The sequence below is a fragment of the Medicago sativa genome, chromosome 5 (genome assembly GCF_051527215.1).
Source record: "Medicago sativa cultivar Bolivia chromosome 5, Bolivia_mono, whole genome shotgun sequence".
NCBI lineage: Eukaryota > Viridiplantae > Streptophyta > Magnoliopsida > Fabales > Fabaceae > Medicago > Medicago sativa.
This window is the reverse complement of record NC_140753.1, coordinates 3,281,886-3,302,418: the sequence shown is the minus strand read 5'-3', so window position 1 is coordinate 3,302,418 and position 20,533 is coordinate 3,281,886. Positions and strand designations below refer to the sequence as shown.

The 20,533-nt window shown below is 32.0% G+C and overlaps 2 protein-coding genes and 1 long non-coding RNA gene across 14 annotated transcripts; all 3 read left to right on the top strand.

Annotated features, from left to right (window-relative positions):
• Positions 1 to 742: 742 nt before the first annotated feature.
• Positions 743 to 6,721, top strand: LOC146919190 (uncharacterized). Of its 12 annotated transcripts, none has more exons than XR_015011379.1 (18): positions 748 to 1,044; positions 1,173 to 1,227; positions 1,432 to 1,487; positions 1,592 to 1,622; positions 1,704 to 1,791; positions 1,874 to 2,019; positions 2,152 to 2,236; positions 2,378 to 2,500; positions 2,945 to 3,025; positions 3,241 to 3,312; positions 3,708 to 3,769; positions 3,840 to 3,900; positions 4,178 to 4,245; positions 4,344 to 4,411; positions 4,623 to 5,326; positions 5,640 to 5,722; positions 5,813 to 5,894; positions 6,436 to 6,721. It is a non-coding gene; the product is annotated as an uncharacterized LOC146919190 (long non-coding RNA). The 12 variants fall into 12 exon arrangements; XR_015011378.1 differs by having other exon boundaries at positions 3,825 to 3,900; XR_015011377.1 differs by having other exon boundaries at positions 3,241 to 3,389.
• LOC146919191 (floral homeotic protein APETALA 2-like) lies at positions 1,224 to 3,346 on the top strand. Its single transcript, XM_085710678.1, has 6 exons — positions 1,224 to 1,227; positions 1,592 to 1,622; positions 1,704 to 1,791; positions 1,874 to 2,019; positions 2,945 to 3,025; positions 3,241 to 3,346. The coding sequence occupies exons 1-6, from the start codon at positions 1,224 to 1,226 to the stop codon at positions 3,344 to 3,346; spliced, it is 456 nt and encodes a 151-aa protein (XP_085566804.1).
• Positions 6,722 to 16,857: 10,136 nt separating the features above from the next.
• Positions 16,858 to 18,859, top strand: LOC146919189 (ethylene-responsive transcription factor CRF1-like). The gene has a single exon (XM_085712440.1). The coding sequence runs from the start codon at positions 17,618 to 17,620 to the stop codon at positions 18,572 to 18,574; it is 957 nt and encodes a 318-aa protein (XP_085568566.1). The 5' UTR covers positions 16,858 to 17,617; the 3' UTR covers positions 18,575 to 18,859.
• Positions 18,860 to 20,533: the final 1,674 nt, after the last annotated feature.

The window sequence follows — 20,533 nt, the reverse complement described above, 5'->3', positions numbered from 1 at the left end:
CTGAGAGTGATGAAAGTAGTATTAATTAGAGTTATAATTTAAAAAATTCATTAATATTGCATTGAAAAGTGAAATGAGTCATTTATTTTAGAACATTTTTTTTTAAAATGACTCAGTTTTTTTAGGATGGAGGAGTGACACATCCATGTTGTCTCATTTATTAGTCATATTAGTCTTTAAATTTGTTTTTAGATTGTCATTTTAATGCTCGAATGTGATCTTTGCTAGTCAATTTATGTTTTCGGTTAAGTTTATAAGATGAAATTCGCAAAAATCAAATAAACAACCATTTTGATCTTTGAAAGTGTAACTCTTATCACATCGGTTTTTGATTATATCAACTTCAAACGAATCCACAAGTATCTTATTTATTAGTCATTTTAATCTTCAAATATGTTTTTAGGTAATTAATTTAGTCTTCGAATATGATATTTGTTGGTAAATTTTGTCTAATAAAATTACTAAAAGAAATAGATATTTTTTTCCCGAAGGATAAAAGAAATAGATACCATATTACCAAAAAAAGAAAAAGAAATAGATACCAGAGATGTATTTACAATTTTGTTATATTCAGATATCAAAGTAACAACGAGTTGCCCTACCAAAGATCAAAATGGTGGTTTGTCCTTAAAAATCATGTCAATTTAATTTGTCACTAATTTAAAAGATTTTTCATGTAGTTTTCTTTATGTTGAACTTAGACCCATCTACTAAACTAGATAGGAAAATGCTTGTCCATACGTTTGACAGTTTTGCCCTTGGAGAGGTATTTTGGTAAATTGGTAAATGGCCATCTCCCTCATATATATATATATATGTTGTGGTACAATTTCTTTTTCTCTTCCTTCTTCTTCAGTCCGGTTCTCTTCTCCTCACACGGTAAACAAAAAAACGGGTTCTCTTCTTCCTCACACCGCCACCTTGCCGTCTCCTCCGTCGACCTCGCCGTTGAACACACCAATCTCCACCGTTTTCTTCTTTCTCAGTGTGCGACGTCTTCTTCGTTTTGCTTCTTCTTCCGTTTGTCTCTATCAACAATCAAAGGTTGGATTTTTAACTTTGATCTGCTTGCATGTCCCATTTTTTGGTGCGATTTTGTTCTTCTAATTGATTGAGGCATTTTTTCTTTTTAATCGATTTAGATTTTTTGGTATGTCTTTGGTTGATTGCAGTTCTGAGATGATGACCTTGAATTTGAAAATACCATTTGGTATGGATCAGATATGGGTAAGTTTCAATTTGGGATGTTACTGGTTTTTTTTGTTCCTATCTTTCCAAGTTTTTATTTTTCACTTCATTTTAGGAAATTATGATTGTATTTGCATAGATTTTTATGAGTTTGTAGTTATATTTGATCAGTCTGTGTGATTGCTTCTCTTCCTTTTGATTTTCTCTATTGCTGATTTGTTTGTGCTTTGTTTGATTTCTCAGCATCAGATGACACACAAAAGTCCTACAGATCATTAGGATCATCTCAGGGGTGGACGGTATAAATACTTGACTATTTTTTTCTTTGATTTTGGAACTAATTAGTATATTATATGATTTACTATTTTAGGCATTGTTTTAGTTTTGTATTTGATTTTTGTAGGTGGATTTAACACAGCTCATGTTGCTGCTAGGTAAATCTTTGAACATATTTTCAATTTTTTTGTGTAATTAATTTTTTTATGGTTGAGTTGATTCCAAATTTTGAATATCAGAGCCTATGATCGAGCTGCGATTAAATTCAGGGGAGTTGGTGCTTACATAAATTTCAATTTGAATGATTATGATGATGATCTTAAACAGGTTAGAGAATTTTCAAGTATACTTGATGAATGTGAAACTAGATGGATTATATCATGTAATTTTTCGATATTTTGTTACTTAGACGAAGAATTTATCGAAAGATGAGTCTTTGCAAACACTTCGTCTACAAATCAATGTTTTCTCAAGAGGGAGTTCGAAGTACAGAGGAGTAACACTGCACAAATGTGGCAGTTGGGAAGCTCGAATGGGTCAATTCCTTGGTAAAAAGTGAGAACCTATTTTTAATTTAACTGAAGTTATTTAGGAGTAACTTACCAACAAAATTGTGCACGGTTTAGTTTATATTGGCTTTGTATAATTTTGCTTGATATTGAAACATCATGTATCTGGCTAATGTAGTGTAACATTTTAAATTGTGGCCGCGCCATGGTCCGTGATATAACAGAGAATTGCTGCATTACATGATGCAATCTACAGGATGATGGTTTGTTTTTGCCTCCTTTCTATTCATTTTCTTTCCTGGAGGATGATGGTTACCCTGTTCCAGCTCTGATACATTAACTTTTTCCTGATACAATAACTTTGTTCAATTTATTTAAATGGTTTGGTGGCTCTCTCTTTGCAGGCCAAAACATCAGGAAGTTGTTTAAGGATGGCTTCATTATCAGGAAGCCAACTAAGATTCACTCCCTATCCTGTGCTAGGCGCATGAAGGAGGCCAAGAGGAAGGGACGTCATTCTAGATATGGTATTTAACTATTTTAAACCTTGATAGTTTTAATGAATTGAAGGATATAGATTATGGCAAATCTCTGTTAGTTTGTAAGGTGGTGCTTGTCTGCTTGTGAAGTTATCGTCATTTAGACATTATAGAATAGAATTCATTCTATTTTGTTTGCAAGATTAGTTAATTAGTTGTGCTGAGTATTCTAGGATATGAAAGTTATATACATTCTGAAACCTATTCACCAACAGTAGAATTTTATGGCATTTATTTGAACCAAAATTTTAGAGCAACTTATTATCAACCCTATTTGAAGTGTATGGAGTGCAAGTTCAAAAACAAATAAACCTATCTGATACTTTATTTGGATGAGAGCAAGTTAGAATCATATGATTTCTTAATTTTGTTTTTGAACTGCATGGAGTGTGCAACTTTTGAATATGAAATGTTGTTATTTCTTATTTACAGATGTGTCGTGGTCGAGGACAGCGCTATAGGTCTAGCAGCCGCTAAAGTAGCTGGGATGAAGTGTATAGTAACAAAGAGCGGGTATATTTCTATTTACTGAATGGAAAGCAACTTTATGTTTTTTTATAGGCAGACAATAGTAAGTTATGTTAGTTTCCCGGATCAAATCCGAGATCTCTGACTTTAAACTCCTTCAATGTCCCTTAGCTCACCAACCGAGCTGCCTTCGTAGTGTGGGACTTCTAAACATGTAGTGACTTTTCATTTGACTTCTTAATCTCAAATGCATTATGCAGGTATACGGCAGATGGAGATTTCTTAAATGCAGACGTTGTATTTGACTTCATTGGTGATCCTCCTGAGGAGAGGTTTGATCTGGCATTTTGTGGTAGCCTTCTTTAGAAGCAATATGTCAGCTAGCAAACTGTGAAGTGATGAGGATTTTGTATGATTATTCAAGTCTCCTTCACTATTTCTATCAGTGCTAAATTCCTCATTTCTTTTCACTCTTACCCTATTAAGCCAATGATGAAAAGATCAATGTTTATATTGGTTGTGTATAGAAGCTTATTTCTTGATTGTTATAGAAATTTTGTTTGTGTGCTTTTAAAAAATGTTATCAGTCCTGTAATTTGCTCCACGAATGAGTTAGCTTCTCTGATATGAAATGTTGATGCTAATTAATGTTGTTGGATTATTTTGGGTTTGATTATTTTGTGATTTTCTGATTCTGATTCTGGGTTTGATTATTTTGTTTTTTTAGATGGACAATGAATTTGAGGATGGACAAGCAACTTCTGATATGATGGCAAGCAGTCAACAAAGGTTAATTTAACAGTTGCTTATTCTGGGTTTGATTATTCTTTGAATGTGATTTCAGTCCTTTATCTGGAAGGTGTTTACTATGAGAGAGAGAAATGGAAGGACAACAGAAAGTGGTTCAATTGATTCACATGGTGAGTTCTATTTCAAATTCATTGTAGTTTATCTAAATTAGAGGCATATAATTTTCTCACAATCTATACAGTTAGAATAATCTTTTTTATTGTAATAGGTGACAAGCATAGACAATGTTAATCTCCATTTATATGTTAAATAGTTGAATTTTATATAATTTCTAATCTGTCTCAAATTAATTTTCCATTTTATTATAATTCTTCCTGGATCTTCATTTATGGCAACAATCAGATCTTTAAAAGTCGTTTCTAAATGTTGACTTTTGTATTTTATCAGGTGTGACATCAAACACAGATGCCGCACAGCTTGCAGAAACATTTGTTGTTGCAAAATGCCCTACAAAGGTATATAATCGTTCGTTTTCGAACTTGTCATTTGTCCAATGATCGGAAATGGAATATCTTATTATCATAATCTTTGTAATTCTTTATTGCACTTGCAGTTCATATTGGCATGGCAGCAAAGTGCAAAATCAGGCTCTACTATTGGCATTGATTCTTCCCTTAAGAGGTAAGTTCTGAAACAACTCAGTCTTCTTAAATATCTCAATGACTTGATTAATTTTGCAGAAGCCTACTTACTGATGGATCATTGTTTCATAATTTGGACCAGTAACTTTCATAAGCTATCATATATTAATTTCCAAATTGGTTAATTTGGTTATAAATCACTTTGCTAACTCATAGTTCATCTATTTTCCTTTTTTCGTTCCTGCTTTCAGCTATGAGAGGGAGCGAAGATTACGAGTTACTATTGTTTATGGAATGGCTAGGTTGTGCAGCTAACTACGAGGATTATTCAGGGGATAAGAATTATCAGAGGACCCCATTTTTGTCTGTAGAAGCAATCTCAATAACGACTATTAATAAAGAGAGAAAAAAGTAAGTTAATTAGTTCACTCATATTCGAGTATAAACCAGTTGGTTGGATGTATCAAGAGAGAGCATTGTGCAATATGGGAAGAGAAAAAGGTTTTGATTTGGATTTTGCAACTCAACTTGATCTTTCCCTTTCATTTTCGTATAAATATAGAGCATTGGAAAAATTTGAGGAGAAGCAAATAAAGGAATGAATTATGTAGTTAGATAAGTTTTTAGGATTTAAGCTTTCACCTGATTGTTTAGAGTTGAAGGCTTGGTTGTATATTGCATTAGATGATTATGATAGTGCTATAAGAGATATTAGAGCTTTGTTAACCATGGAGGCTAACTACATAACTTTACATGGGAGGATTAAAGGTAAGTGCTTGGTTCAAATTCTTAATAGTAGAATTCAGAAGAAGAATCAGGTTGACTGTTGGATGCAGTTATAACAACAATGGTATTCAGTTGATGATGTTGGTTCTTTGGCTATTATACATCAGATGCTAGAGAATGAGCCTGGAAAGAGCCTGCTAGATTTTCGTCTGTCGCTACTACTCTTGAGGTAAGCATCTTCGGAACTAACTCAAAAGTATCACTTTTTCCTAATTTTTCAAATTTGACCTATATATGTAGCATTGATACTTCAGATTGAATGCGTGTTTAGTGTCTGACGTCGACATGATTCTCACACGTGGTTTATTCATATACTTATTTTCTTAAACTATTACAACTGCCTATGTGTGAGTATAATGTCTAGCGTCTGTCTCAATTATTCTTATATTTTGACTAGATGCAAACTCACGCGCTGCACGTGTTAGTAAATACAATTGGTTCAAATTTGATTTATTTACTAAACATGCTCTTATGTTGAACAGATTAAACTGTCAGAAGGCTGCAAAGAGATACTTGCCTGATTCTACCGGCAAATACTGCAAGTCTATCACAAAATCAAAGAAGGGTTAGACACATCTACATTACTAAATCTATATTTCATCAAATACTTCTTTCATATTTAATATTATTGATCATGGTCTTTTCATATTTTCAGGTAAATTAAATTCAGTTCTGACTAAGATGAACATGTTTGGAAAAAAAAGCTGATGGTTTTGCACATGACGTTCGAGAGCATGGTATGTAATCTTGGAAGACTTATTTTCAATTTTTCACCTTTGCTTAGTTTCAAGGCATGAAACAAGCACTTTGTGATAGTGCACAAATTTCTGTAGTACTGTTCTAGACCTTATTCATGTAAATAATATCAAATATGAGTTTTTATATATTGCCTTCATATGGTATCAAGAACATCCCATTCTTAGTTTAACAAAATCTAACTGGAGTTTCTTATGAACTTTGATATATTTCAAGACATGGAAATGCATAACAGAAACTGTGGCGCGAATCCTTATAATGGATGCATAAATCTAATTGCAAAGTAATACAGCTCTTTGCCTAAGGCCTTATAAGTAGAATTATGCAGCAGCACTGCATACAGCAGACAAAATATTTCACACACATGATACTCTTATAATCAGAATTGAAAATCCTTATATAGCATGAGCATATAGATCAGTAGTGGTGATATGTAGCATCTGAAATGCATATTATTATTTTGGTCCATAGTTCGATCATGTATCCTTTTATCCGCGTTAATTTTTTCATCTTGTTTTGTAGATGATGGTAGGCCTAATATCTGCAACAGTTGGCTGTGTTTGAAAAAACCACGCATGTGTATTGGTGGATGATCTTTGAGCAACGTCAAAACAATCAGAATATACACCTGTGTTTTTAATGTTGGTATCAGAGTTTCTGATATAGTTTTTGCATAAATGTTTGTTTACTGTTTCAGCAATAATGCCAACAGGATTGGCACAATCATTGTATTGTAAGTTGTAACTGAAATATATTGAACTAATGTTATGTTCAAAGGTATTTAGAAAAGGCTTTTGCCATTGATGTCCTCTATTGTTTAACTAACCTTATTTCACAATACTCACCAATGACTCCTTTCCATTGACTATACTTTGTTTTGAATGTCATATTTTTGTGGGATCAATGTGAGTACAGATTATTGCAATTCTCTTTTTATTTTTCTGTGATGTGAATTCCACATGTCTGATTCTTGTCTGGATAATTTATATTTTATTTGTCTTTAAGATTAATTGATAAATGGGTTTTTCTGTTAAAAAATTAATAATTGATAAATGGTTTTAAAAAATATTCAATGATCCTCTTCCCACATCCAATTTGTGACAGGGTGGAGTTTTAGTATTTGCCAACCAGGAAGTTTAAACTGTGCTAAACTAAGAATGAGCACCAGCTCTTGACTGCATAAGTTTTCTTGGTGCAAGATAGATTGTGCACTACATTTTATATTGTTACTTCTCACCCTTGTGTTCCTTTGAGTCCATTTTCCTTCTACTTTTTTGCCTACATTCTAAAAATTTGGAAGCAATACAAACAATATCAATGATTTTAACCGTTAAAATCTTATCGTTTTGTTGATTCTAATATTTTTGAATTCATAGCAAACATTTATTTTAAAGTTTGAATTGAATTTAGAGATTTTGTTACAATAATTATTATCCATTCTTTTACAATTCAAAAGGTTATCAGCTATAGTTCATAGACAAGACTTTTACTGATGTAGTTTTTGGTTAGCAGTTTGTTCTTCTACAATTCTCACCAATGACTTTTGTTTTAAATGGCATGTCACTATAGGTTCAATGTGAGTACACATTATAGCAATTCTGTTTTTGTTATTAGCATTGATGTGAATTTCACATGTATAACCTTTGTATGAATAATTTTATTTTACTTTTCTTAAGAATAATTGATGCATGGATTTCAAATACATTCAATTATCTCCTCACTGCCCCGATCGAATTTTATAGACAAAATTACACATTTAGTCCCTTAACTTTATTTTAGGTATCACTTTCGTCCTTTATTTTTTTTTTTTATCACGATTTAGTCCTTTATGTTATAAAATTACAATATCTTATCATTTTTTATGAGATTTTTTTCAAAGAAATTTTATTTTCTAGGCTTGGATGATGAGGATTTGCAATTGTCTATGAGTTTGATGAATTTTTTTTTGGAGTTTTTGATTTTTTTTCCATAAAAAAGGATTATGAAATTTTGAACGGATTATGTATGGATGTTTAAAAGTTGAGGTTTTTGGTAATTAAAAAAAGTTTTTATTTGTACCAAAAAATAAATAAATTCAAAACTCCATGGGTACCCATGGATACCTGAATACCCACGAGTACCCGTATAATGGGTACCCATGAGGTTAGATTGACTCTGCATAGTGCAGGGGTGGTGGATCAAATCAAGTACACAGTTCACAATTATTCTACTAAATTAACTTTACGGTTATTGAGTTGTTGAAAACCACTACTTTTCCAATGCATGTTTAGCCTTCTCAATTGTTTTCTTCGCTGCAACTTGCTTTCTATCTCTCTCTACAATAAAGTCCTTGACGTTTTCATTTGTTACTCGTGATAAGCCGTTTTTAACATTTCATTTTCTAACCCGTGATGCAGGAGTACTCTAAATATTGTGTTATGGTTTATAATTATCTGTCATTTCGCAATCTATCCGTCCGATATAATATTTTGTCAAAAAAGTAGCTAACCCCCGTGCGAAGCACGGGTTTGTAACTAGTTCTTTAACAAAATCAAAATGTCAATTGTGTATAGCTCAGTTTATAACTTTTTTTTGGTGGTGACCGGAGTTTGAACCTCAGACCTTGCATATATTATACATTGTTCATACCAACTGAGCTAAGCCCACGATGACAGTTTATAACTACAAAAACGTTGACGGGTGTAGTCACTAAGTTACTTAAAAAAAAATATTCATTTAGTTTCAATTTTTCTTATAATCTTAGTTCTGAAGTCATTTGAAAAATACTTAGTTTAATAGCAATCTTTTTTGACATGTGTGTATTCAAACAAAATTATAGCATAGTCATTCAATGAAATTTTAAAAATCATGTGGTTTCTTTAAAATGTGGGGCGAAAATATTGGGAAATTACTCTCTTCCCTTTTGTTTTTCTTATTCACGTGGTTATTTGAGTTAACTCATGCTGATAATGCCTAGCGTGAGTTAACACACGTTAAAAATGCCGAACATGAGTTAATTGAAGTAAGACATAATTAAGGGAATGAACAATTTTAGAAAGAAGAAGAGCATTTTTCAAAATATTGCTCCTCTATCTAAGTAGGCTTAACCATAGCCCACATGGCAGTTATCAGGGCCCAGGGGCGGATTTGTTCATGGCTGAGTGTGGCTACTGCCACACCAAACCAGCCCAAACTTTTTTATTTATTTATATTTAAGCCTAAATTTTATATTATATATCATTAATTTGGATACGTAATGACATATGTTGCATTGTTGTAGTGGTCAAGTGTAGGTTATTCTATCTCACGGTCCTTGGTTCAAGTCTTGGCTATTGTTTTTGCCATATATTTTTTTCATTTAATAATTCATCAACCAATAGACTATAATGTTTGGTATGTTTTATTAGTTGCAACATCAACATATTTTTTTTGGTGTACAAGGCTAAAACAAGAAAAGAAAAAAAAAACAAAATCCCACCGCAACCACCAGACTATAATGTTTGGTATGTTTTATTAGTTACAACATCGACATATATTATAAGTATTTTTAACGTAAATTACTTCGCTAAAATAATTTGCCACACTAGTAATTTCATCCCAGATCGGCCCCTGTCAGGGCCTCCGGCCTCCTATTCGTGTGGTTGTAAAAAAAAATTTAAAAAAAATGGTAAGATACATTTTTTTGAAGGGAGTGTCTTTAGGATACTTAATAAGAAGTTTAAAGTAAAAAAAAAAAAAAAAAACTTGCAATTTGTGTATTCAACACATTGAAACATCAAAAAACAATTATTTTTACATGAAAATTATCAAATATTTTCATTTCCGTGGTCGCAATAAAGTTTTTGTTTTGCTTCTCTGTCTAAGTCGGTGTTGTTACTCCACATAAGGGCAGTGTACTCGTAAGGACTACATCACTCGTGTAAGTGAAGATTTTATGAGAGCCTAGAGTTGAAGTAGAGTGAAGATTTGATGAGACGTTTTATAGGTAACATGTAATGAACACGAAAATCCATGACGGTTATTTTGTCTTTGTGACCTTTTATAGGCGACGTCGTCTCATTAGTATCATATGGCGATATTCGATCACAAGGATTTATCTAGTTTTTTTTTTTTGGGTCAAAACTTGGTGTGTTGATGTAACACGTTAATGCTTGAGAATTGTGCTACGATCCCCTCAAGTTTGCTAAAACATTCTCTAACTTATCGAATCGTAACTCTTGATCGTATAAAACTTATCAGAATGTAACTTTCGATCAACTTTTTTGTTTTTGCATGTTATCTTAACCACTGGTCGACTTATTTCAAGGGTTGAGCAATTCAAGTGACGTACAGAGCAGTCTCTGAAATGCTCACCTAACTATATTATGGATCTTTCACACATCGGGTCTTGGCTCATTTCACAACTCAAACACATTTCTTTACAAATATATTGTTCATTTCATTGGGAGATACTCCCTCCGGTCACATTTATAAGCAAAAAAACACTTTTTAGATTCATTCAAAACTTAATGTATTTGGTCAATATATAGACCAAATACATTATGTATTCAATGAACCTAGCTAAAAAGTGTTTTTTTGCTAATAAATGTGACCGAAGGGAGCAGTGGAAGTATACTTTGGTTGTTGTACTAAAAAAACTTGAATCCTTGGCTGCATCTAAAGACAATATGATAGTGCAATCAATGATAACTTGGAACAAAGCACGTCTTGGCCACAGTGCTAATTGACTTCCATTCTAAAGAAACATATGAGTGCGGTTGATCTTCAAAAGGACAAGTACCAAAGCTTCTTCTGTATTTTGTGGCTCAAGGCACCATATTTTTGTATACAAACGCACCTAGAAGACGATGTTAATTGACTTGGTGTACATACTCACTATACTAACGGTAATACTAGTACTACTACTTGGATTTAAATATTAAAAAGAGAAATGCTAGGGTCACTCATTCTAACACTCTCCTCTAACACACTCTCATCTATTGGTGCCACATCACTCCATATTTTAAAAATTTTACTTGGTAACCGGTACTTCAAGTGGAAAGAGAAAGCACTGTTTTTTTTTTTGTAATTTTATTGTTTCTACCCTTTCCCTATCTTCTTCGTTTTCACTGTCAATCCATTGAAGAGAGTTTTCTGAGTTTTCTGGTGAAAGATCTTGAGGATTGTTCTTTTACTTCAACACCCACCACCGATTTCATATTATTCAATTCATATTGTTTGACTTAATTCGTTCATTGCCACTGCTTGTTTCTCTTCCACGGACCTTTTCCCTAATTCAAATGTTTATTCATATATGGGTTTCATATTGTTTTTTCAAATCAATCTCTGAATCGTTTTTAAGTTGGGTTCTAAGCAGCAGAGCATCAACTATTTTCTGTTGTTTAATCCCTTTTTCAATAACAATCCAATTTCATGTTTTCAATAACAATCCAACAACTATTTTTTTTTATCAAAAGTAAAAAAAATGTTCTCGAACATGTTTTCAATGGATTATTGTGATTTTTTACAGGTTGGCTTGTTGAAACATAGAACTTCAAGGGACCGTAACCTTTGTGAGAGGATGATATAGAGAAGAAGATGAATAGCTAAACTCCAAATCTTAATAAAAATAAATAAAATAATAAAATAAATGGGTTACACACAATAAAGATGAAACCGGTTGCCAGTAAAAAGAATCTAAAAGCTGGATGATGTGGCTAATTTCTATTGGTGTGTGTTAGAGGTGAGTGTTAGAATGAGTGACCCTAGCATTTCTCTATTAAAAATGTTACGTACTTCGATAATAGAAAACCTAAGGAACGTGTATGATACAGCAATTTGTCATTGATTAACAGGTTTAGAGATACGGTCATGTCTTATTCTTGGAAAAATTGTCCAGCTTACTCACTTGTTGTGTTTGTTTCTAATTTTTGTCACATTTGTGTTCACACAACTATTGTCAGTGGGGAGTACCCAAGAAACATGAAATGAAACCTATCAACAATTCGCATTCAATCTGTCCCTTGTACTAATCTTCACCGGTTTTTTTTTTTTTAGTTTAGTTTATGCTGTGATTTTTTGATGAATTATGATGTTTTCAAATATTTTTAGAATTGATCTCTAGGCTAGATTAAGAATCCTTCAAGACCATAATGCACAAAATCCACCATTAAATCTTGATAAGTCTTTGTTGAAATTAATTTGGTTTACTCTTCAGCATTTCTTTTACATTCAATAAAAGACATTAAAAATGCTTGACTATAAGAATGTGAGTTTCAATCCTAAATATTTTAAAAAAATTGTTTGGTTATATTTATAGTATGAGTCATGAGCACAAGTTAAGAAGTTAAAAAGGTAATTAAAAGATAACATTTGTATGGAATACATAAAATATTAAATTTTTAATGTATTGAACGCAATTTTTTTTTTAAAAACAACTTCTATGTCTAGTTTCTAAACTTGTTCCCCAACGATATAAGTTAACATTTCCCTTATAGTATTATCGAGTCATTTTTTTTGTCAAGTAGTCTAGTGACTAGAATTCACATTTTTTTAAGGAGAATAAGTGGGGTGTCCGGGGTTCGAACCCGGCCCCTGCATATAACAATGCATGTCCGTGCCAACTGAGCTAAGCTCACGGGGACTATTATCAAGAGTCTTTACAATAGGAAAGATGATGAATAGTTACACATGAATTTATTTTCATTATCTTTATGAGAACATTTATCTACAAGTTTAATTTGTTTCATGAAATGCAAACTTAATTATTTCCAGGAATCCCATCTGAATAATCTTATATTATCATGTTTGTTTCAAGTTTTAACAAATTGTGACTATCTATTTTTTATTCTTACGAATAGAATTTATACTTGTTATTCCCATATTTTATTCTCATGGCAAACGATAGGAATATTGCATTCCAATAAGAATATAAGAGATAACCAACCGTAACTTCTCACTAACACATAATTTTAACACATATTTTTATTTAAAATCTTTTAGATTAACTTCTTTAAAAATAATTGTAAGAAATTAAATCACTTATCAAACACATTGATAAAAATAAAATTCCTAATAATAATGTTCCAAGGAGTAATTTTCTCACAATTGAGATTTTAAACCTTGAAATAATCACACTCTTAGATATATTTTTCTTTTTTGAGGAATATTTTATATCAATGAATAAAATTTAATAAATTTGTTTGATGATACAATAGATTATTTATGTAACCAAAAAGAATACGATAGAATATTTATATTACTTCATCGATTTCTTTGCTATCATCACATTATAGTTCTCAATAAAGAAAAACAAGCTTCTTCAAAAAAAAAAAAAAAAAAAACTTGTTTAGATTAGGGGTGTTCAAAACCGAACCAACCCAATAGAAAAACCGCAAACTAAACCAATCCAAACCGAAACCGCAAAAAACCGCATTTGGTTCGGATGAATTCGGATGACTTTTGCACTGAACCGCGCGGTTCGGTTCGGTTTGCGGTTTGCATCTCAGCAACCGAACCAAACCAAACCAAACCGCAAGAATAATGAATATTACTTAAATATGTACTAGCCCAATTACATAGCTCAAGAATAATCTCTTTTGATTCGATTTTTCCATCGTTGCACCATCAGGTTCGATTATAATTCATTTTCATCTCTTTCAATTCATTTCCAGTAATGAATTTGTTTTCTTTACTTCCCAATAATTTGTTTCATGCTTATCTTTCTTCTTAATTTTATCTATTTTGATATAAGTTTTACCTAATATTTTATCATATAAACATCAAAATAAAATTTCCTATGTTTATTTTGTAACAAGTTGGCAATATTAGAGTTAATGTAATATTTTTTTTATCTCGCGATGAACCGCACAAACCGAACCAATCCAAACCGCATTGGTTTGGTTTGGTTTGGTTTGGATGACTTTTTAAAAATCAACCGAACCAAATCAAACCGCATGCTTTTTTATCTCGCGGTTTGGATGACTTTTTTGCTCAAAACCGAACCAAACCGCACCGCGAACACCCCTAGTTTAGATACATCATATAGGTGGCGTTTAGGTTGGACCTTTCCAAGTTTTGGTCCAGGATGGACCAATGAAATTACCTGTTAGTGTAGGTTTATTTCGGTTATTTTATATCATACACCCAACTCAATAAACACACCATAGTTCCCCTCTCACACAAGTTTTGATTCACTTTTTAAAGCACCTACACACTAGAATGTCTAATCATAGTATATAGTATTGTCAAGATTTTTTTCTTCTTTTTAATGAAAAAAAATATATAATCAAGACTTACTTATAAATTTATTCTTTCAAAAAAAAAAAAAAAGACTTACTTATAAATTTATGGCCCAATATTATACACATTTTGTCACTATTATAAACAAAAGTTTATTTTTAGGTTCATTCAATATATAATATATAATGTATGTGATATATATAATTGACCGTATACATTATCTATTAAATAAAACTAAACAAAATGAATGTTTGCTTATAATAGTGATCGGTGAGTGTACGAGTTAACAATGTTTCAGAAATACTAAGTATTTTAAATTAAGATTTTTTTTAAGAAGTTAAAAAATTACTCCATCCGTATGAAAATACATATCGCAATTTTACAATATGCACTATTTGCAAATAACTTACTTTGACCATATTTTTTAACTAATATATATAAAAACAAATGTTAGCATGGAATATTTTTTAATGTTTTTATCCAAGCCAATAGTGAAACACGATTTAATTACCATTATCACAATCTAATCTAAATTTACAAAACTTGAAAAATCAATACAGCAAAATAGGTCACCAGTGTGGTTTTCTAACAAATTCCCCAAATCCTCGAAACACATTTTATATAGCATATATAATCTAGTAAGAAACAACTATTTTGAAAACTGACGAAGCAAAAAAAATCCAGTACAGTCATGTGTATGTGAGCTTCAAGTGAAGGGGAACTTGATAAACAAGTAGTCAACTTTTAATCTCATCCACTGGAATATAAAATAATTATATCAACGGTCTACTTTAAATTGGTCCAAGATGAACCAATATTTTCACAGGTCCAAATTATACGGAACCCATCATATATGCTTTTATGTACATATTAGCCGTTACGTGCTTTAGCATGGACATGCACGGTTACATAATAAAATTTGAGCCACCGTTAATGGTTGTTTTTAAAATGGGTATTGAATTCGAATTTAATTAAAGTAATGTTTGTGACTTTATTATTTTCAGTCAAAGGAGGTCCTATCTGATTCCACGTATCTCACCACACGTGACTGGATTGGATTTGGACTGGCCTGCCTGCGTGCGTCCTTCCCACATGTCCCTTTTTAATTTGTTAATTATTAATTAATTAATTAATGGGTAGTGTTAACTTGTGCCCTTGGGGCACATGTTAAGAAACTCAAAAGAAGAAACATTCTTTGAAATTGCATGCATTCAACTCATTAAAAAGTTAAAAATTAAATATAATGCACATCTTCCAATAAACCATTTCCATATTTGATTCATTAACTTGTGCCTTGAGGGCACAAGTTAACATTTCCCTTAATTAATTACAGTACATGCGGGTGACTCCGACCGAATGCCAGTATCACTAATTAAATAGTGACAAATTCTTTATTAAGAATTTAAGAGAACACGATCACTAATTACTCCCTCATTTTTTATGGATCAAGTAGCTTAATGATTTGAATTTACACATTTTAAATTAAAAGAAATGAAGGATTTGAGATACTTTTCTTAGGTCGTTATTATAAAAAGTTTTCAAACAAAAAAATGTTACAATTTTTAAGATATATTTATTAGTCAATATTCAATCTCTTCAATTTAGTGAAATCACTTGTTAGCAAAGAATAAATTAGTGAGCAGCTTAAATAATCTAATTAAAATAGACAACACCTCAAAAAAGCGTTGTGATATGATATATAGTTTGTGAGGGTTTGCCTTAAACCCTGAACCTTTGCTTGTAAGAATTTAGGGTCTAAGCCACACACAATGGCTAATAGACCTTGGAGACTTTTTTGGTACATCCAAAAGTCTATCATTGTTTGAGAATGAAAATCAATGATAGTTTATAAACAACGGTCAAACTTTAACTCAACCATACACCTCACAAATAACAAAATTGTGAAAAAATTAAACTCCAAGCAAACAATATTTCAAAAATGTGGTATGGTAGACTTGTGGTCAGAACAAATATCACCCCCAAAACATTACTATTAAATGTTACATCAATAATCATATATATTTACCCATTAAAATAAAACACAAGCATGTCGAAAACCATCGATGATTTAGTCTAATGAAAGAGATTTAACTTGCAATGTTGCGAATGATCCATGTTTGACGTATAAGATTATCATAAGTTGAGAGAAACTATTTTAAAACAAAAATAAAATAAAATTATCCACCCAAATAATAATACTAATAAGTCACTAAAATGATTTAAAATTTACAATTTAATAAACTTTTTTGGTAATTTCTTAATTTCAAAACTAATGACACCATAACCAAAAATGAGGTTTCACCGATGAAACACGGATACAAATACGTATATAAGAAATGACACGGACACGCCAATACCATTGATAATTTGATAACATCATATAATTTAGTGTAATTATATGTGTCGGTGTTGTGTCGTGTTAGACACGACACGTGTTCAACACCAAATCACACCTAATATGAGAAATGTATGTGCTTCTTTCTTATGTTCACTTGTTAAAATCAAACGTAAACCAAATTCTTTTACAATGATTCAGTTTACTAACTTTCTTCCTAGTCTTCAAAATTTTAATTCAAACAACAAAATAAATGTAAAAAATTGACCGAGTTATTATGATTAGAAAACAGTCGGTTCTCGAACCTCTCATAAGAGTAATTAATTAACCGCATTCATTGAATGGTCAGAACAGAACAGGTCTGTTCCATGTAGTATAAAAATATAACAGCAGTACTTGTTCTTCACCACACCGACTTGAGTAATACTACTAGTATTTCTTAATTCTCACTACCTTGCAAAATATTAGCTGTCCAGTTTTTTCCTTTTCAGTGCTTGATTCCATTTTCACCCCTTCTCATTTTTACCCAGTTAGTACATCACTACACTCAAGTGAATTTCACTGAACTCATAAGTACTATTGCCGTTATTTTTTACCATTTCATAGCCATTCAAAGGAAAAACAAGTACGGTGCAAAGGACTGAGAAGTGGCAGTGAGCCAGAGAGTCCCCAGCACAGCACAGCACAGCACAAATTCATGGTTTTTTTCATTTATAGAAAAAGACACAATTATTCATTAAAAACAAAGTTTGTTACTGTTTTATTTTCAAAATTCTCTTCACCTATGAACTTTCGTTAATATTTCAAAGCATTCTTATCTGCCCCCACACAGTTCACAAGTTTCGTACCTTCTGTCCCCTCTCTGCTCCTCTTCACTCTCTCACCCAACCCAACTTGTGTTGTGTGTGCCAGCCTCCTCCTCTCCCTCACTCTCTTCTCTTTGTTTTCATTTTCTCACACTTTCCTTGAAATTCTTCTCTCAAATTCTAGTTTTTGTCTTTTCTCACTCCATTACTACTATTAATACGTGTCTATCTTTCTCCCTTTACTTTCTTTCTTTTATTCTCTTCAACGAATATCTCTATCTTTCTTTTTCTTTTTTTTCCCTCTCCACTTTCAACAACACTTCAAAAACCTCAGTCACAAACAAAACATAGCTTCATATTCATCATGACAACAAAGAAAAACACTCACCGCCTTAACCTTACTAAAGAAAACACACCAAAACAACCATTTCCAAAAATAGTAAGAATAACTGTCACAGACAATGATGCTACAGATTGTTCCAGCGACGAAGAAGAATCATACACCACACGCTTCTTAGAACGTAACCGAGGTATAAAGTTTGTTGATGAGATTATCATAGAGCCATGTACTCATGTGAGCAAGAATAATACTATCAGTAACAGCAACAGCAACGGCGTCGTTTCGAGGAAAAGAAACAGAAACAGAACCACCGGAGGAAGAAAAACAAGAGCTCCGGTGAGTATTCCCGCGAAGAAATACCGTGGAGTGAGGCAGAGACCATGGGGAAAATGGGCGGCGGAGATAAGAGACCCGGCGCGTGGAGTGCGCGTGTGGCTTGGTACATTTCAAACGGCTGAAGAAGCTGCTATTGTGTACGACAACGCGGCTATTAAGTTGCGTGGACCTGACGCGCTAACTAATTTTATTACACCACCTGCAACTGACACTGTCACGTGTCCGTTATCACCACCACCACAACCGGAAAATGAAATTCCTCTTCCGTCATTACCGTTACCGGCGAACTCCGGTTGCATCTCCGGTGAAGAATCTCAATCACAATCTCAAAACAATAATAATAAGAGTTTATTTTCTCCTACTTCAGTTCTTCAATGTTGTTCATCTTCTGAAGAAGTAGCTGAATCTGAATCAATGTTTTCAATTCCAAGTGATATACAATTTGATTTTCAAGATTCTTCACAAGCAAATGATGCATTTTACAACTTCAATGGATTTTCAGAGAGCATGTTCTATGGTGATAATATTGGTTTTGAGTATTTTGATTTTGGATTAGAAAGCTTGCAGACACAGACACACAAGGATGAAGACTTTTTTCAAGATATTGATGATTTATTTGCTTCAGATACTGTTCTTGCTCTTTAATTTTGTGAGTTTAGTAATATAATAATTAAGTGATTAATTAACTATAATTATTATTAGGATTCTCGTTGTTGTGTTGCCTTCTTAACAGGCAAATTTTGTACCGGCCGGCGAGAATGTATTAAGTACTAATTTATTTTTAATTTTCATTGTTTGTGGTATTTGTTAATGTAATAGTGGTATAGTACACACTATAGTACTAGTAATATGGTTGCTTGGTCCTTGAATGTTTGAACGATTGTAACAATTTTGTTTAATGTTTAATTATAATTGTAATATCTTGTTTAAGTGCCTATTATTAATTTTCTTTGGTTATATTTTAATTTTTTTTTCTTATGTCCAACAAGTCCCAACCATATAAGATGCATGCATTCAATTTAAAATACCTGCACTACTGATAAAATCTGCTATATATATACTATAATTTGATTTCCTTTTAAGGTGACTCATTTGAATTCTAGTTTAGTACTACTAACTATGTAAATATGCCAATATTCTCACCAAAATGGGAAGCAATTTATTCTGGCATTCAATTTAGTGGACAGTATGCTTTCAAAGTAAGTAAACGTATCTGCATATATTGGCCATTTTGGTGGACTGTGTTTTCGGTGAAATCGTGGAGGGGGGTCCTTCAAACAGGATCCGCCAAATGAAATTGGTGGGAAGTTGGAAAAAAAGTTACTAACATGGTAGCAACCCACTCATGTTGTAGAACGATTAGAGAATAAGATAAAATCTTTCACATATTTCAAAACTTTTTATTCCATTTCAATAAAGACTCTGGTTGATTCAGAATTTAACCAAAAGTTAAGTAGAGCTCAACCAAAGTTTGTTTCAGCTAGGGATTGAATTTGATTATAATTCATATTATATGTTCTTAAAGATAGCCTAAAGACTATACTCCCTCCGGTCATTATTATAAGCAAAAGTTCATTTTTTAGATTCATTCAATAAATAATGTATGTAGTCTATATGTAGACCACATACATCATTTATTTAGTGAACCTAAAAAGTCAACTTTTGCTTATAATAGTGATCGGATGGAGTACCTCCCTGTAAAGCAACGTTGCTGTAGCAAAAGGACAAAGAAATGAACAAAACATTTATCTCTTGGTGAAGAATATATCTTTATGGGCACAAAGGTTTGTGTCATCCTAAGAAATTGGATGTATTGCAAATTTAGACAATATATAGATACACATAATTTGTAATCAATTTGATTATTGGAAATATTTTGATTAAAAGTACTAAACATGGTTATGCTAATTTGTACAAATGTTTCATGTTTGATTCTCCTTCTTAGCTCGTTATTTTATTCTTCAATTTTTTTGCTACATGCATTGGTATATGCATGATTTTTAGATATTGATGACATTAAATCAAAATAAAAAATGGTTTAGTGTAACAAATATATAATATTGTTATCAGTTGTGATTGACATAAATGGTTAAACATTCTGCTCACTCCGAACCGAATTGGGTTCTAGTCAGAAATTCAATATAATTACTGGGTTATAGTAAATTTCACGATAAATTTTTCATTCAGGTTGGTAGCTGTTTCTTTCTTTGAATGGAGGTGTGCATGATGACTTCCCTAATCTAAAAATGTAAGTTTATCAAAGAAAATCTCTAATATTGTTGGTATATATAAGAACCCTCTACTTTGTATATCGGGCAAGATGAGTATCATATGCTTCTTTGATAGGGGAAGATGAATATCATAGGATGTTTAAGATATGAATGATATATTATAGTTTTTAACAGCAATATATTCTAATTTTATATTGAAGTGAGGACTTCATACAAAAAAACTGAGTTCCTTTTTTTGTTTCCTTCTGAAATTATACATAGCCATTGATTAAGAAATAAATATGGCTGAGAGTGTACGTGATCATATATACTGAGTAGTATTAATTCATTTTGCAAGTACACAAGTATCAAAAGAACAAGTCGAGGACATTTC

What these genes read in the sequence shown, in the direction of transcription:
- LOC146919191 (XM_085710678.1), top strand. An exon ending in ATGATGATGATCTTAAACAG is followed by an intron (nt 1,792 to 1,873) that starts GTTAGAGAATTT and finishes TTTGTTACTTAG; the next exon opens with ACGAAGAATTTATCGAAAGA. An exon ending in GGTCAATTCCTTGGTAAAAA is followed by an intron (nt 2,020 to 2,944) that starts GTGAGAACCTAT and finishes TCTTATTTACAG; the next exon opens with ATGTGTCGTGGTCGAGGACA.
- LOC146919189 (XM_085712440.1), top strand. Translation starts at nt 17,618, where the DNA reads ATGACAACAAAGAAAAACACTCACCGCCTTAACCTTACTAAAGAAAAC.